Genomic DNA, 17,304 nt, shown 5'->3' on the forward strand with positions numbered 1-17,304 from the left:
AGGAAGTGGTAAATATTGAAGTTTATTTTGACTGTCAACATGTGAATTATTTCCAGTAGCCCACTCAGGAATAACTTAAGAGAAAAAAGCTTTTTTTCATTCCCCTTTTGGGAGCTGGCATGAACCCAGATAGACCAAGTATGTCCCCCTTCTGTTCTATCTTCTGAAAGGCTGAATGGCCTACTGCTTGTTTGTCTGTTAGGCAAATCACGATTCAAAGTTAAGATTAAACCTGTTGCCTTCAAAGTGCTTTCAGTCTTTTCTCTTCCTGATTTAGTTAACTGCTGGCCTTCAGAGAGTGCCACTGGTTGTGATGTAAATATTGAGTATGAGCTACAAGAGAGCACTCTGGAACTAAACGACGTGATCATCTCCATTCCTGTTCCGTAAGTTTTTGTGGGCTTGAAGCATGTTTCTTGATCTCAGATTCCCCATGGTTTATTCTACCTTGCTGCTGTTAAGACTGATGCCACAAGAAGGAGCGCATCTTCCCACTTTCAACCCAGGCAATAACCTTCACTACCTGACTACAGGAACTGTGGCAGCTAATTAATGTGATAAACTACAGCATTGTCCTTTTAAAATTTGAACCAGTCTGGTGGACTACAATCATCTTAATTCTGGTCTTCCAACAATTAAGGCACCCTATTGAGAAACAAGATGGTAGAGATACTCAGCAAATCTGGCAACACCTGAGTGTGGTGTTTTGAGGGGGGGGGCGTGGTGGTGAAACTAATTTAAGTGAATGACTTGTGCATACTTGATTTCCAGCATTTTGGCTTTTTATTTCTGATATCTGCCATACTTTGACACCAAGCAGATAGAATAGTGTATTATGGAGAAGACATAGATGTAAGTTTGCTCGCTGAGCTGGAAGGTTTGTTTTCAGACATTTTGTCACCATATTAGTTAACATCAGTGAGCCTCTGCTGAAGCACTGGTGTTAGTGACCCACTTTCTATTTGTGTTTAAGTTTCCTTGGGGTGGTGACATCATTTCCTATGGTGATTTCATTTCCTGTTCTTTTTCTTGGGAGGTGGTAAATGGGGTCCAAGTCGATGTGTTTGTTGATAGAGTTCCGGTTGGAATGCCATGCTTCTAGGAATTTTCTGCGTGTCATTGTTTGGCTTATCCCCTAATGGGTGTGTCGTCCCAGTCGAAGTGGTATCCTCCTTCTGTAGGTAAAGATACAAGTGAGAGAGGGTCATGTCATTTTGTAGCTAGTTGATGTTCATGTATTCATGCGGCTAGTTTTCTGCCTGTTTGTCCAATGTAGTGTTTGTTACAAGGTTCTTGCAAGGTAATTTGTAAATCACATTAGTTTTGCTTGTTGTCTTCATTAGCTGCTGTTTGTGTGTTGGTGGGTTTGTGGGCTACCATGATGCCAAGAGTAGTCTGGCAATCATTCTCGAAACTCAGTATGACATCTATAAGAAGTGTGATGATGGATGTAGACCGGTTGAATGAATGTTCAGAACTCTAACCGATGACTATAATAGTGGAAAACGCAAAGTTAATTTTTACAGAAACAAAAAACTTGAACAGAGAAAAACAGCAGAGTTCTGAGGTGGACAAGGTTTCGGGTGTCCTCGTGCATGAATTGCAACGTTAGTTTACAGGTATAGCATGTAATCAAAGTGGCTAACGGGATACTATCCCTTACTAACTGAGGAAATGAAGATAAAAGTAAGGATGTTATGTCAGTTGTACAGGATGTTGGTGAGACCATATCTTGAATACTGATCGCAGTTCTGAATTTTTTTAAAGGAAAGCTGTTCGCAGGAGGTTTACGAGATTGATGCATGGAATGTGCAGGTTGCTATGAGAATAGGTTGGACAGAATGGGCTCATTCCGGCTCGAGTTACTTGATTGAAATGTATACGATCGTGAATAGTCTTGACAAGATAGATGTGAAAAGATGTTCCTTTCTATAGCTAAAAGTTTAAAATTAGAGTTTGCCCCTTTAGAACAAAGTCATTGTTTTTCTCCCCCTCAGAGTTATGCTACTTTATAGCTCTGCCTCCAAAGGTGGAGTGAGATTGGTGTGGGGGATGGAGGTAAATTGATTCCCTTGCCAGACAAGTACCTAAAGTTATTGGGATAGGTGGGAATCAGAGGACGCAAATCAGTCACTATCCTATTGAATGGCTGAGCAGACTTGAGGACCTATTTCATGTGTCTGCATGTGAGTCCTGTTGATCACATACATGGAATGGAATTTCAGTGATACGTGTGAGCTGTCAACCTGAATTTTGATGATAAAAAGCTTACAGGCAGGAAGTCGAGACTCACTTCAAGCAACAGTAACATTGAATGAGTGTTTGCCAATTCTTCTGTACTGACAGTCCTCTTCTGTTGTACCTAGGTCTGGTGTTGGCGCCCCATTAATTGGTGAACTTGATGGCGAGTATCGCCATGATAGCAGGAAAAATATTCTGGAGTGGTGCCTACCTGTCATTGATGCCAAAAATAAGACTGGCAGCTTGGAGTTCAGTATAGCTGGGCAGCCCAGTGATTTCTTCCCAGTCAATGTATCCTTTGTGTCCAAAAGGAACTACTGCAATATACAGGTACAAACTCCCATCAATAAAACATTTCTTCAAGTGTATTTAATTTGTTGTATTATGACTCCAAAAGAACTTCTAAGCATCCATTGCAACATTACTAAGAGAGCCTGTTTCTTCTCCTGTAACATTCCTCAACTATCTCCTCCTTCAGCCTGTCTGCAGAACCTGTTGGTTGTGGCATTATTGACTCTAGCTTTGACCATTTTAACAAACTCCTGGTAGGCCTCTTCCACCATTCATGAACTTGAGATGATGCAAAACCGTTCTACCCATCTCCTCACTCATGCCAAGACCCGTTCACCGGTCATCCCACACATGTGCTGACTACCATTTGCTTCCAGTCTGCTAACACTCGGTTTTTAACAACTCTCATGAAACCTGCGCTCCTCCAGATCTGTCATTGCTGCTACGTTGGCAGCTGTAATTTCAGCTGCCAACGCTGCCAAGCTCTGGAATTCCTTCCCTAAACCTTTCTGTTTCTGTTCTTCTTTTGCCTCCTTTACAACCCTCTTTTTACAAACAAACTTTCGGGTAAGCCTTAAGTAATTTGTCTGAATGTCTTTGCAGTTCAGTGTCAAATTCTGTTTGACTCTTAATAAAGTGCCTTTAGGTGCTTTACTGTGTGATAAGTGGTTTATAAAGTTGATATTGCATTCCAGGATTTTAAATGCATTGAATTTATTCCAAAGGAGTGTTAGTTATTTGACTTGTGACTGACTGATGCCTTATGGTTAGTGAGAAGTTGTTGATCTTTGTCAAAAGTTTGTGGTAAATCTGAAGCAGCCACCCCAAACTCCAACATGCAAACTTTTTCATCAGGTTCATTTTTGTAGTCAACATAGTATTTGAAAGCATTAAAATGAATGCATTAATTAATTTATGACTTTCTAACGTTAAAATTAAAATCAAACCAAATATTTAAAGTAACAAGCTTATGCAAAGTGCCCTGATTTTCAAAGTCAGTGCAGGGGATGATGTAAGTTGCATTCTGACTAACCTACTGGCAGCTCTGGTCAAATTGGAGCTTCAACTGATCCCACTGCTGCTAGCATTCATTGGGTAAGGGTGAGTATCTTGCTTCTGAGGCATTCTTGGGTTAGTCAAGTGGGAGAGTGAGTCACTGGAGCATTCATGTTTTTGAGTGAGCTGTTGGTTTAAATGCCGCTCTAAGACTTAAGATTGTAATTTACATTATGTTGCAGTTTTGGAAAGGGAATGGGTTCCCTTGTCGGAGGACTTCTTGTAAGTTTATTGCTCTGTACTACACCATGCACTAGTTTTAGTTTGGGATTATGTTCTGCATGGATTGGTTGGACTGAAGAGTTTGTTCCTATTCTGTATGGCTATGATTCTATAGCTGGCAATGGGTAAGGATAGGACTGTGTGATGCTGGAGCTCCAAAGATGTAAATTGCATGAAATTCCCTAAAAAGAATACAGTTGGAAGGATTGCAGTCATCTAATATTCCCATTTGAAGTCACTATCCAGTAGTCTTACTTCCCACACTTGTAATTGGGTTCAGAATCAGCTATGACCCTCTTCTCTGCTAGGGTTCATACACCAAGAGCCACCCTGAAAGGTCAAGTAACTAGTGGGTAGCTAGTACCACAAGGCTGTCCTTTGCTTTTCTGCGCAAAAGTTAAGGAGAAATAAAAATGTTTATTTTGTCTCCTTTGTACCTAGGTGACTGGAATCAGTCATGTCGACAGCAGCAGCCCTGTGAGGTTCTCCTTGGAAACCATGTTACTGGTTGACAAATATGAAATATTGTAAAAAGAAAAATCAATGCACAACAGATATCCAGAAATCACAAGATCAGATGTTGCTGAACTGCACACCAGTTTGAAGACCTAAACTTCAAAAATAAAATTGCACAGTATTTGTGTATGTGAAAAAAGGTTCAGAGCGCCTTGACAACAATGTGGTTTATTATCTGTTATTCAAACCTGGCGACTATTCTCATCTGAAAAAGGAGTTTGATATTAATATTTTAATTAACCAACAAGTAAACACTTGTCTTTGTTTTGAAAGGGGGGGATGGATGGATGGATGGGTGGGTGGGAGGGGATGACGTTTGGTAGCACCTACAGTGTCATGTATTTCAGCTACAGCACCTGTTATTCCCTATCATATTGCCTCCTTGGCTGTAATTATTGTTTTAGCCCTTCTGTTGAGTTAGTTACCAACGTAAAGTGACTTTTTTTCTTTTTCCTTTTTTTTGATTTGGATGAAAGATGATCACAGCAGAAATTTTGTAACCCTGTAAAGTGTACAAGAGGGAATATGACAACATTCCAGTGTAAAAAGATTTAACAAAAAATTGTAAGCTTTAAAAATGATTAAAAGTATATTATGAAACTAAAAATACGGCATTGCTTTCTCTCTGTAAAGGATTGTTGTAGAGATGGTCTCAATGCCACCTGTGGAATGATGTTGCCTTTTAGGCAAAAGCTGCAGGGCAGTATGTCAACCACAGCAGTAGAGTGCTTCAGTGAGATAGGGGCAGTAATGGATATTGGGAGCGTGCTGATGGGTTTGTTGAAAATCTAAGTCACAATTGGAGCAGAAACATGATAAAATGAGCTGTTGTGTCACTTCTTTCATGTCTGCATTCAGCATTTTATACCGGGGGATTTCATGCATCATTCCAAAAATATACTGCTAATTTCCCACTTTCTGCATTTGGGTTTCCCCTCAGAATGGTCAGGCTTGTCTGATTTCTTCCCAGATGTGGAGAAGACTGTTACAGTTGTAGCTTAAATTATGAAGTACCTCTACAGCTTCAGTGTGCCATAGGTTAATCAGGACTGTTTCTTGATTTGCTAAACTTTTGATAGTTCTGCAAGCTGCCTTGAGTCTGTCAAAACTGTAACAACAAGCTATTGGGAAGAACAATGCATTAAAATACTTTGTGAATCCAAGATTCCTTTGGGCAAGTTGTGATATCAGAATCAAAAGTAGTTAAAAGTCCTGAAGACTGAACACACCCAACAGTTGCTACTTGACTGATATTTATAAGTTTTGTTTTCTTTTGCACAGTAGTTTGTTCTACTAGATAGTGACTGAACTATAGATTTCTTTATTCATTCTCTTATAAAGCGGAGATTGACCCCATTCTGAGAACTAAAACCAGAACACCCAAATAGGAGCACCTCTCCTTATAATCTGTCATTAAAAGGAGTATGAAAAGTGGTGTAATCTGCTTTTCAGAAGCTTCTAGTGGATAAATAAAATAAATCCCTAACATGGACTTGAAAATCAACAAGTAATTATTTATTTATCTGACAATGAACAAATTTTAACTAAACTATGAAACAGAATTGTGAGAGAGTCAGATTTTGTCACAGCATTGACCTTCCAATAATCTACGCAGAATCATTGAGTGCCACCAGGCTTGGGAACCAATACAATCAGTGAACTCCACTCACTTTGACTTGTCTCTGTGATGTCGTCTTGGAGCATCATGTCCTTCTGAATCTGCGCAGCTTTGAGACAATTTAAGCCTGTGGAAGGGTTGTTTTATTGGAGCAGCATTCCCTACGTCAACCTTGTACTATGATATTAGTCCTCCCCATACTATTTCTATATAGGTCCTCCATGGCACTTTAACAAATCTTTCAATTCAGTTCTCTGTTCCTAGGACAGAGAGCTCACTACTTTGATGCATTCCTGGAGGACTTTCTCATTAGTCAACTTATTCTGAGGCACATCAAAATCCAAATGTTCTGGATTTGATTCCTCAGACTGGCAGTAACTAATTCCTGTTTTTCTCTTTCCATTTTCCCTGTCAATACTGTTTCAGCATGTTCACATGACAAAGCTGATGATTTTTAAAATTCTATCTGGCATCTTTATCAGTTAATTCAGCTGACTTCTCAATCTGATAGGGATATTGCTTTGAAGGGATCTCCTACCACTGGTAACAGTACCAATACCTTATCCCTTCGGGAAAACGTATGAATTTTAGATTTCTTATCTACTGCTTGCTTCATTAGGTGCTGTGCCATTTTCAAATGTTGTCTAGCTAATTCACCTCTGTTTAATCTTTCTCTCGCCTCATGTATAATTTAATTGTGAGATCGCCGATTTCTGACTTACCAACTTTTCCTTAATTTTAAAGGCACTATTACTTTGTGTCCAAATATCCATTCAGATGGTGGGGCATCTCCTAATAGCAAATAATATAAATGGGATACCTTTATCCCAATCATTTGGGTAATCTTGGCAATAAGTCCTCAACATGGTCTTTAGGGTCTGATGCCATGTTTGCAAGACTCCCTGGGATTCAGCATGGTACATAGTGTTTGATGTCTAAACTGTCCATAACCACCTTACATAATTTGGCAGTAAGATTGGACCCTTGGTCTGACTGAATCTTGCTAGGTAGTCCACAATGGGCAAGCAACTCTTCCATAACTTTTTTTGCCTTCGCATTCTGTAATTAAATTGCTTCCAGAAACCTGGTAGACACATCAGTTCTGGCTAATAAATACTGTTCTCACTTTTGGTTTTAGGGAGGGGACCTACACAATTAATTATAACCCGTATGAAAGATTGTTCAATGTGGGAATTGGCATCAAAGGCGCTGATTATATCACTGCTTGTGGCTTTCCTACCATCTGCACATATGACAGTTACCTGTCAACTACATCTTTATGTAATCTCGGCCAATAAAAATGCTTTTGTATCTTAGACTGTGTCTTCCTTACTCCTAGATGACCACCTGCAGGTAATTCATGTGCTACCTGCAATACTTCCTGTCTATTCTACCGATGACACAATCTGATGAACTGCACTAACCTGCCAAGGTCTCCATTTCTGTCTTTGCATTTTATCCTTAAGGTAATAGCATTCTGAAATACACTTTGATTCCTTTTCTGAGTAGGCTTTATGATACAAATACTTTATCGTCTCATCTTTTTGTTGTAACTCCATTAATCTTTCACAACTCAGCACCTCTGCTTAATCCTTTACCTGCTTAGGTTTTTCCTTTACCATTTCATCAAACAGTATCAGCTAACTGGAGCATAACTCCTTCATCTTTCTTTTTTGTTTTAACTTATGGTGATGGGATCTTGTCACTGCACAGTCTGGAAAAATTCCAGGGCATTTTTCTTTTAACTCTTCAGTTCCCTGGTTTTCTTTTGGTTTTTCCACTATAATGGGCATCACTTCCACCTGTGATTCTGCTATATCATTTCCAAGAGTAAACTGTATTCCTGGAATGGCCAGTTTTTCATCACTCTCACTCTTACTATCACTTCCCCAGTCTTGATTGGACTTTCTAGCCTTATCTTACACAGGGGAGCACTACTCCTCTCTGCATTAATTCCACAGATTACCACTCTCTCAGGCAATAATTCAGAAGGAGTGCAAATATTTTCATCTCTTACTGTTAGAAACAGACTAGCTCCTGCATCTCTCAATATTTTAACTTCTTTACCTACTCCCCTTCTTCTACCTGAGTAAATCTTACTCTCATAGGTGAAGTCTTTGAAAAGATCTTTACTATCCAGCCTGTGACTAGGCTGTGCACTCTCCTGCAGTTCCTTGACCTCACTGGGGATTTCCTTCAATGCTTTAACTAATCCCACTGGTTTAGTCTCTTTTACCACATCCTTTTTCCTAGTGCCTTTCTTAAACCACCAGCACTGTGACTTTGTGCGTCCCACCTTACAGCAGTAAAAACACTTGAGGTCTTTCACTTCTTTACCACCCTCTTGGGTTTCTTTTTTCACATGGTAAACTGTTCCCAGTGTGATCTATTTTTGGTTTTCATTGGAGGATCTCCGTCTTTCTCCATTTCTATCTCTCATGGAACGGAGTTGCTGATGGAAGCTAACTTTCGATTTATGCACTAATACATATTCATCCACCACCTTAGCAGCTTTCCTCACTGCTTGAACTTTGTTCCTCCTATGAGTTCTTATCACTTCTGGAAGTGAGTTTTTAAACTCCTCCCAGCAAAATAATATCTCTAAGAGCCTCATATGTCTTCTCTATCTTTAATACTTTCAGCCTTATATTGAAGTTGCTTTGTTTAATTCTTTCAAATTCTGACCAGGTTCCTTTCTTACATTTCTGAACTGTTGTCTATGCTTCTCATACCAACTCTTAGGTACCCAAAATTGCCTTTTTTACTACTTGTTATTCTCCTGACATCACCTGACAGTGCTGCAAATACTTTATTACCTGCCTACCACCTTGGTTTGAATTAACATTATCCACACAGTCTCTGGCCAGTTCATCTGGTTAGCCAATTTCTCAAAGGAAATGAAAAAAGCTTCTACATCTTTTTCATCGAATTTCGGTAATGTTTGTATACATCCCTGCCAGGTCTTTGCCTATGATGAGTTTGCTCATCATTTATATTTTGTATTTTTACTTCTGTCATTTAAGGTTTTTTGCTTCAAGTTCCAAATTAATCTTTTCCAATTCAAACCTTCTTTCCTTTTTCTTTTTCCTCTGCTTTTAACTGTAATTCAAACTGTTTTCAGTTCTTTCCCATTCTATCTTCTAATTCCAATTGTCTCATTTGCAATTGAATTTATTCTAACTCCAGTGCACTTGATTATTTCTGATATGCCTAAATGCTTGGTTAACTCCATTTCAACCTCAGCTTTCTTATTATCCCTACTTAAACCCAATTTTAGTCTGTTTGTTAATTCTAAAAGTGTCACCTTTTTCTGTGTTTCTAAACTTTCTTGACAAATTTGGGAAGCATCTTCAACCCCCAAAATCACTTTAGCGATGTTCAGAGCCATTTCTCCACTTTTTTGATCTGAACCAAAAACAAGCAACCAAAATTAAACAGATTTTCCACTTCTCACTTAAGTTTTATTTAAAGATCTAGGACACTATTCCCATGTCTGTTTAAACCTGTCCAAATCCCAGACCCGAGCCTCCAATCTGTTGTAAAGCGAAGGTTGACCCTGCTCTGAGAACTGAAACCGAAACACCCATATAGGAGCACCTGACTTTATAATCTGTTAAAAGGAGTGTGAAAAGTGGGATAACCTGTTTTTCAGCAACTTCTAGTGGTTAAATAAAATAAATTCCTGACACTTAAATAACTATTTGTTGATTTTAAACTCTAACTGTGAACAAATTAACTAACTATTAACCAATAAAATCAATCCTTTCTAACTACTATCCCCAAATGCAAGATCTAATGGTATGCTGTTCCAATAAATACAAATCCCACTTAATATATTAAAAAAAATAGAATTTAGCCTCTCAAATTACAACTAGGTTATGTCTTCCAGAATTCTCTCTGCCTTCTCCATCCAGTCCTTCTGTTAGGAATACCTGTTCCTCTGTCATCTCTTCAGTAAAAGGAACTTCTCTGCCATTAGTACTTTTGTAAATAGATGGTGCTTTCTCAGCTTTTCTCTTTAGTGCATGGCAGTAAGCTCTGCTGATTTTTCTAGTTGCCCCTTTTATACCCTTGATGATATACCAATTTTACAATCCGATTGGTCCTTGGTTGTTAAAACAATCAGATTTAAACATGATTGGTTTTTGGTATCTAAGGGACTGGTTCAAATTAGTTGGCTAAATTCAAAAGCCTGGTGTATTGCTTGGTCTGCTGGCCTTTCAACGCGAATGTTTCAATTTCAGATGCTCTCTGTGTTACCTGCAAACCTACAAGCTGCTTTTCACAGACATCCATTTAAACTTCTAAGAACTGAGAAAACAAAATCTTTTAAAGGGATCATGCATTGCTTTTCCAACCCCTAGAATTTTAAAATTTTTAGAATGGAGATTTAAAAAGCTTCTTGAGTCAGAGAGTGGGGAATCTGTGGAATTGACTGATACAGAAGGCTGTGGAGGGCAGGTCATTGAGTATATTTAACACTGAGATAGACAAGTTCTTGCGTATTAAGAGAAAGTGGGAGAATGGGGTTGAGAAATTTATCAGCCATGATAGAGTCTGCTCTTCCATTTAATGAACTGGATGGCCTAATTTCTGCTGCTGTCTTATGGAACAATTATTCCTATCTTAACATGTAATTCCTTACATAACTGACTCTTCCCAGTTTTAATGGCCGAGAGATTTCATTCCTGAGGGCCTGGATTCCTTTCAATGCTGACAGCTAGGAGACTTCTGAAGTCCCACAATCTTTCACGTTTCTATGAACTAAACTTGGTTTGGACATTTCAACACAATTAACAGGTTACTCTTCTGCTCAGGTGAAACTGTTCTTCTGAACTGAAACCTGAATCATCTGAGCTGAACTCCAACATCTAGTGTCCCTGAACCACATATTGTTCTACATGTAAACACGCTGTTAACACTTCATCAATTAGCTCCACAGGTACATTACTTACGCAGTTAAAATACAAACAAAAGAAGAATTAATTGGCTTTCATAGTTAAATTATTTTATTAAATACTTCAATGTAGCAGCATTTCAGAAACAGAAAATAAACCAAACATTCTCATGTGTCCTTCAGTGTGGAAACAGAACATTGGGTTTATGTTTCTGGTACTATGGGACAATTTAGAATACCCAATTCACTGGCCCTGCACATCTTTGGATTGTGGGAGGAAACCCACAGAGATATAGGGAGAATGTGCAAACTCCACACAGACAGTCACCTGAGGGTGGAATTGAACCTAGGACCCTGGTGCTGTGAAGCAGTACTGCTTAGCCATTGTGCTGCCCACACAATCTCCAATGCTATCCACAATCCAGGAGAAAGGAACAATCTGGTGACACAGAACTGAAGCTTTTTGCTGCAGCAGAGAGAAAGCTGGATATATCAGTTCAACTCAACTTCACCCTGGCAATGTTTATCTACAACCTCCACCATTGGGGAGAAGGTGCAGAAGCCTGAACACATGCACCAGCCGGTTTTGAAACACTACCCTACTGTTGTTAGAATACTGAATGGACTCTCAAACTCTTAACATTTGCCTGTACCAGTGTTTTTGTTTTTGCTGCTATTTACCTATTATTTACTTAACTCTGTGATCTGCCTGTAGCATAGGTAAGTAGTATAGATAGTAAATAATAGGTAAACAGCAGCAAAAACGAAAACACAGGTACAGCTGAATGTTAAGAGTTTGAGAGTCCATTCAGTATTCTAACAACAGTAGGGTGGTAAGTGTTTTGAGACCGGCTGGTGCATGTGTTCAGGCTTCTGTACCTTCTCCCAGATGGTAGAGGTTGTGGAAAAGCATTGCCAGGGTGGGATGGATCTTGGAGAATGCTGGTGGCCATTCCTTGACAGCGGGCCTGGTAGATGGATTCTCTCCATGGGAAGTTGGCCTCTGTGATTGTCTGGGCTGAGTTTGACAGGGGCTAGGATGCCAATCTGAATCCACTTTGACAGTTAAACCTCACTAAGTGGAGGTTATTATTGCACCAATCTATGCCAGCTGTCCATGAAACAGTTGACTCTTGTGTTTCTTTGGTGTACAGTGTTGTAATTTCTGCCATTAAACAGGGAAATGGAATCAGAGGTCTGCTCTGTCCCTTAGTCTCTCACTGTTTCTCTTTTTAGAGTCATAGAGATGTGCAGCATGGAAACAGACCCTTCAGTCCATGCCGACCAGATATGCGAACCTAATTTAGTCCCATTTGCCAGTACTTGGCCCATATCCCTCTAAACCCTTCCTATTCATATACCCATCCAGATGCCTTTTAAATGCTGTGATTGTACCAGCCCCCACCATTTCCTCTGGCAGCTCATTCCATACAGAAACCACCCTCTGCATGAAAACGCTGCCCCTTAGGTCTCTTTTATATCTTCCCCCGCTCACCCTAAACCTATGCCCTCCAGTTCTGAACTCCCCCACCCCAGGGAAAAGATCTGGTCTATTTATCCTATTCATGTCTCATAATTTTATAAACATCTATAAGGTCACCCCTCAGCCTCTGACACTCCAGGAAAAACAGCCCCTCTTGCACCCTTTCCCTTTCCAGCCCCACTGTCACTTCCCATCCTTGGTAGCTCCCGAGACCAATGTGTACGGTGTTGCTGATACTACATGTTCTGGGAGTCTACCCTCAGCAGGAATATTACAGTTGGCAGGATCTGTAAGTTCAGCAAAGTGGATTCAGATTTGGCGTAAAGATTTGAAATTATGTGCTTTATTGCACATTTTCCAAACCGACAGCTATCATTTCATCTTGATTCTTCTCGACCTTCTTCAGACCGAGAATGTGAGACCTGTTTGCTGCTTCAGTGCAGAGGAACCATCCGAGCGCCCAGGCAGATTCAAACTGGGAATATGTGTTGTCAAACATCTGCTGGTAAAAGATGATGTTCTTCATGTTGTCTTCAACATTTTTTGGAGCACTGCCTTCCTAGATAAAACACAATTTTAAAATTAAAAGTCATTCCAATTGAGCAGATCAAATCATCATTAATGGTCCAGATTAGGATGGTCTGGAGTAGCAGGTGAGGACTCATTCTGCAAGTTTCAGCTCAAACATCTCTTTGAAGAATTCACATCACTCACTTCAAGATAGGAGCAACAGAGCACGCAGCCTATCCTGTCAACCAATTGACATAAGTCTTTAATCAGGTTAAGAAACTCTATTCCCAAGCACAATTAGACAAAAATAAACTCTGCTATCTTCCTCCAAATTTTCAAAAGGAATATTCGAGAGCTAACTCCACCCAGACACTGCATCCACCTCTTACATTGCAATAAGAAATGTTGAAATTCCAGAACTTCTCATGTGTTCGCATGTATGTGAGTAAATGAGTGAATGTGTATGTCTGAGAGTGCAGAGAGTGAGCGATATAAGGGGGAAGGATACTGAGGTTGAAGACATTTTTGTAGGATTCCAGACACAGGATAAAGATTTAACCTACACATCCCAAGATGTGATGAGACAATTCACCATGGCCAATCTACCCAACCTGCACATCTTTAGACTGTGGGAGGAAACCAGGGCATCCAGAGGAAACCCACACAGACAGTCACCTGAGCCTGACTTTGTTCTCCTGACTCCATTTCCCTCCTGTCTCTTTAGCCTTTGATCCCCTTACTAATCAAGAACCTATCTGTCTCTGTCTTAAACAAACTCAATGACATGGCCTCCACAGCCTTCTGCAGTAATGCGTTCTGCATAGACACCACCCTCTGGCTGAAGAAATTCCTCTTCCTCTGAATTCTAGAGGGTTGTTCCTTCACTCTGAGGCTGTTCCTCAGGTCCTAGTCTCTCCTATTAGTGAAAACATCTTCTCCATGTCCACTCTGTCCAGATCTCTCAGTATTCTGGAAGTTTCAATCAGATCCACTCCCACCCCCCATCCTTCTAAACTCACCCAGTACAGACCCAGAATCCTCAACCACTCCTCATATATCAAGTCCTCTATCCCCATCCTGTAAACCTCATCTGGGCCCCCTCCAAGGCCAGTACTTTCTTCCCTAGATACGGGGTCCAAAACTGCTCACAATATTCCAAACGTGACCTGACCAGCCTCAGCTGTTCATCTCTGCTGTTGTATTTGTGACCTTCTTAAAATTAATACTAACATTGCATTGGCCTTCCTAACAGCTATGAGAACCTGCATGTTAGCCTTAAGAGAATCCTGAACTAGGATTCCCAAGTACCTTTGTGCTTCAGATATCTGAAAATCCAAATAGATCACATCCACTGGCTCTCCATTGTCCAATTTGCTTGCTACCTAATCAAAGAATTCCAACAGGTTTGTCAGGCGTGACCACCCCTTGATGAAGCTGCACTGACTCGGCCCTATTTTACCACATACATTGAAATACTTTGCAATTGCTTCTCGAATAATGGACTCTAAAAACTTACCAATGTCTGAGGTCAGGCTAAACCACCTATCGTTTCCTGTCTCTGCCTCCCTCCCTTCTCTAAAAGGTTTGTTACCTTCACCATGTTACAGTCCTCTGGGACCTTCCCCGATTCCAGTGACTCCTGAAAGATCACCACCAATCTCTACAATCTCCTCAGCTATTGTCTGCCTTTGGACAGCACTGTGGGTGTCCCTACACACCACAGACAGCAGCTCTTCCAGAAACAAAAACAGAAAATGCTAGAGAAACTCAGTGAGTCTGGCAGCATCTATGGAGAGAGAAACAGAGTTAATGTTTTAGAGTCTAATGACCCTTCTTCAGAATGGACTTCAAAACATTAACTCTGTTTTCTGTCTCCACAGATGCTGCCGCACCAGCAAGTTCTACTTTTGTTTTGGATTTCCAGCATCTGCTGTTAGTTGTTTTAGTTTAGCAGTTCAAGACAGCAGCTCACCACCATCTTTTTAGGGATGGCAATAAATACTGGCCTAGTCAATGACACCCACATCTGATGAAGGAATAAAAGAAAGCTGTGTTCCCAGAAGAAACATCCTTTCAGCATGCACCCTGTCAAGTACCCTCAGGACCTCATATGTTTCAAAAAGATCACCGCTCATTCTACTAACCTCCAATGAAATACAGTCCCAATCTTTCCTCTTGAGATAACCACCAACCTCACCATCCCGAGAATTATAAAAATCCAAAATGGTATTTACCTTGAACTTCACAACCTTTCTGTCTCCTTCCTCAGTGCAGTACATGTGATAGTCTGATCCTGCGACTTTAATCTGGAATACGATGGGAATACCACGTGGCATCCTTTTGAGCAGCTGAGTTCGATACAACACCAGATTAAAATTAGTGCTATCATTTCCTGATGGAAGTAAGTTTGTGTTAGTTATTTCCAGAAAACATACACTTTTAATATATTGCAAAATATTTAATTATTGTGAGTTTACTATTTTTTTTCAACGTGCATTTTTATAGAGGTATTTTTCTAATCTTCCAGTTGTTTGCAGAGGACCCATTATTCAATATCATGTTGCACCCAGATTATCATCAGTGCAGTTCTTGAATGTTAGGAATCACTGGACTCAAAACTTTAAGTCTGCTTTCTCTCCACTGATGCTACCAGACCTGCTGAGTTTCTCCAGCATCTGCAGTTCTTTGTTCTGTTTTCTGCTCTGAAGGGTGTGTTGTGAGGTGGTGCTGGGTCTTTTAAGCTCAGAAACAAGAATAGAAATTGCTGGAGAAACTCAACAGGTCTGGCAACATCTATGGAGAGAGAAAACAAAGTTTACTTTTCAGGTCCCAGTGACCCTTCTTCAGAATGTTTAAGCCCAGATAGTTTGTAGAATTGTGCAGTTCAGAATCGTCTTTCCATCCATACCAGCTCATGGTTAAAGTTTTCCAATTTGTCTCGCTCCCCAACTCTTTCCCATAGCTTCATGTTAGCTTTTCATGAAAAACAACTTGCAATGAATATTACACCCTTAACATAACCAAACATCCCAAAACAATTCACGGGAGAATTATAAAACAAAGTATTGTACCAAGCCACATAATAAATTGGGGCAGATCACCTAAAACTTGGCCAAAGAGGTGGGTTTTAAAGGAACAACAGCAATGAAGAGATGACGAATGATATCGGAAGGGTAGATATACAATCCCCTTTTGAAAGTTATTATTGAAATGCTTCCATTGTTCTCTCAGGCAATGCATTCCAGATCTTTATAACTTGATGAGCTAAATAAAGAAAATTCTCCTAACCTTCTCTCTGTCTCTTTTGCCAGTTCCACCTTCACTCCCCTCTCATCTGGTGACCAAGGCAGAATTCTGGAGACTATTTCCCTCTCTCTCCACTGTTTCAGAACTCAGTTTTGAATTGTTTCTCCTCTTATTTACCTTATGAGTAGAAAAGGTTAATCTCAGGTACTCCTTTTATCCTGATGTCAGTTCAAGCCAGCAGTTCCAATATGTGTCGAGTTTCTGAGAAAAACTAACCAAAACTTAGGAAGTGACGAAAAAGGGTGCTGAACAAGCAACAAAAACAAGGCTAAAACTTGGAGATTCATCACTGAAGACTAAGGTGTTGGTACGGTAACCTAATTCTGAGGAACCATTAAAAGCAAGGTTCACAAAGCGAGTACTCCAGACAGGAGAAACTAAAATCAGCGAGTGTGTCATCTAAATATGTTAGATAGACACCATGGAAGATAGAATCATCAGGACAGAGTGGTAAAAGAAGTAGTGAATTAAAAATTTCAAAACAATGAGATTGAATCAGAAATTGAAAGTCTAAAGGCAACACTCCAATATTTAGATTGGGGGCTGCATGAAAAGTTAGCTGAAATATTATGCTATTTCCTGTAAAACTGATGAAGTGACTTATAAAAGCTATTACAGCCTCATAAATCAACTGATATAAAAAGGCCAGGAAAAACATCCCTGGCTATATATAATGTTAATGTAGGGAATATATTACCCATAAAACAACACCATTACAGACTCAATGAGAGAAGTAATGGAGTCATACAGATACAAACTGAAAATGTGTTGCTGGAAAAGCGCAGCAGGTCAGGCAGCATCCAGGGAACAGGAGAATCGACGTTTCGGGCATAAGCCCTTCTTCAGGAATGAGGAAAGTTTGTCCAGCAGGCTAAGATAAAAGGTAGGGAGGAGGGACTTGGGGGAGGGGCGTCGGAAATGCAATAGATGGAAAGAGGTCAAGGTGAGGGTGATAGGTCAGACTGGGGTGGGGGCGGAGAGGTCAGGAAGAAGATACACAGCTTGCTAAATTGAGAGAAGAGATCAAAATGGACAATGACATTATTAAACTTAGTCAAAGTAGCTCATCTATTACATGGTGCCAAAACCAGATGGATCACAATGATTGTATATTGATTATCACAAAGCCAGTATAGTAATAATGGTGGATTCATATCTGATTCT

At 40.0% G+C, this 17,304-nt stretch overlaps 2 protein-coding genes across 5 annotated transcripts in view; one reads left to right on the forward strand and one right to left on the reverse strand.

Annotated features, from left to right (window-relative positions):
• LOC122540581 (coatomer subunit delta) overlaps positions 1 to 4,933 on the forward strand; it is a 43,381-nt gene extending 38,448 nt beyond the window's left edge. The window contains exons 8-10 of the mRNA XM_043676460.1: positions 278 to 386; positions 2,367 to 2,571; positions 4,252 to 4,933. Of these exons, the coding sequence (XP_043532395.1) occupies positions 278 to 386; positions 2,367 to 2,571; positions 4,252 to 4,341 (404 nt within the window). The 3' untranslated portion in view covers positions 4,342 to 4,933. The remainder of the gene's footprint in view (positions 1 to 277; positions 387 to 2,366; positions 2,572 to 4,251) is intronic.
• Positions 4,934 to 12,403: 7,470 nt separating this feature from the next.
• Positions 12,404 to 17,304, reverse strand: part of LOC122540506 (interleukin-18-like) — a 37,130-nt gene continuing 32,229 nt past the window's right edge. For 3 of the 4 annotated variants that reach the window (XM_043676367.1, XM_043676365.1, XM_043676368.1), the window contains 2 exons: positions 15,069 to 15,182; positions 12,404 to 12,883 (listed from right to left, as the gene is read on the reverse strand). In XM_043676367.1, the coding sequence (XP_043532302.1) occupies positions 12,668 to 12,883; positions 15,069 to 15,182 (330 nt within the window). In that variant the 3' untranslated portion in view covers positions 12,404 to 12,667. Of the gene's footprint in view, positions 12,884 to 15,068; positions 15,227 to 17,304 lie in introns of all 4 variants that reach the window. The other variant, XM_043676369.1, reaches the window with a different exon arrangement.

The sequence above is a fragment of the Chiloscyllium plagiosum genome, chromosome 35, assembly GCF_004010195.1.
Source record: "Chiloscyllium plagiosum isolate BGI_BamShark_2017 chromosome 35, ASM401019v2, whole genome shotgun sequence".
Lineage (NCBI taxonomy): Eukaryota > Metazoa > Chordata > Chondrichthyes > Orectolobiformes > Hemiscylliidae > Chiloscyllium > Chiloscyllium plagiosum.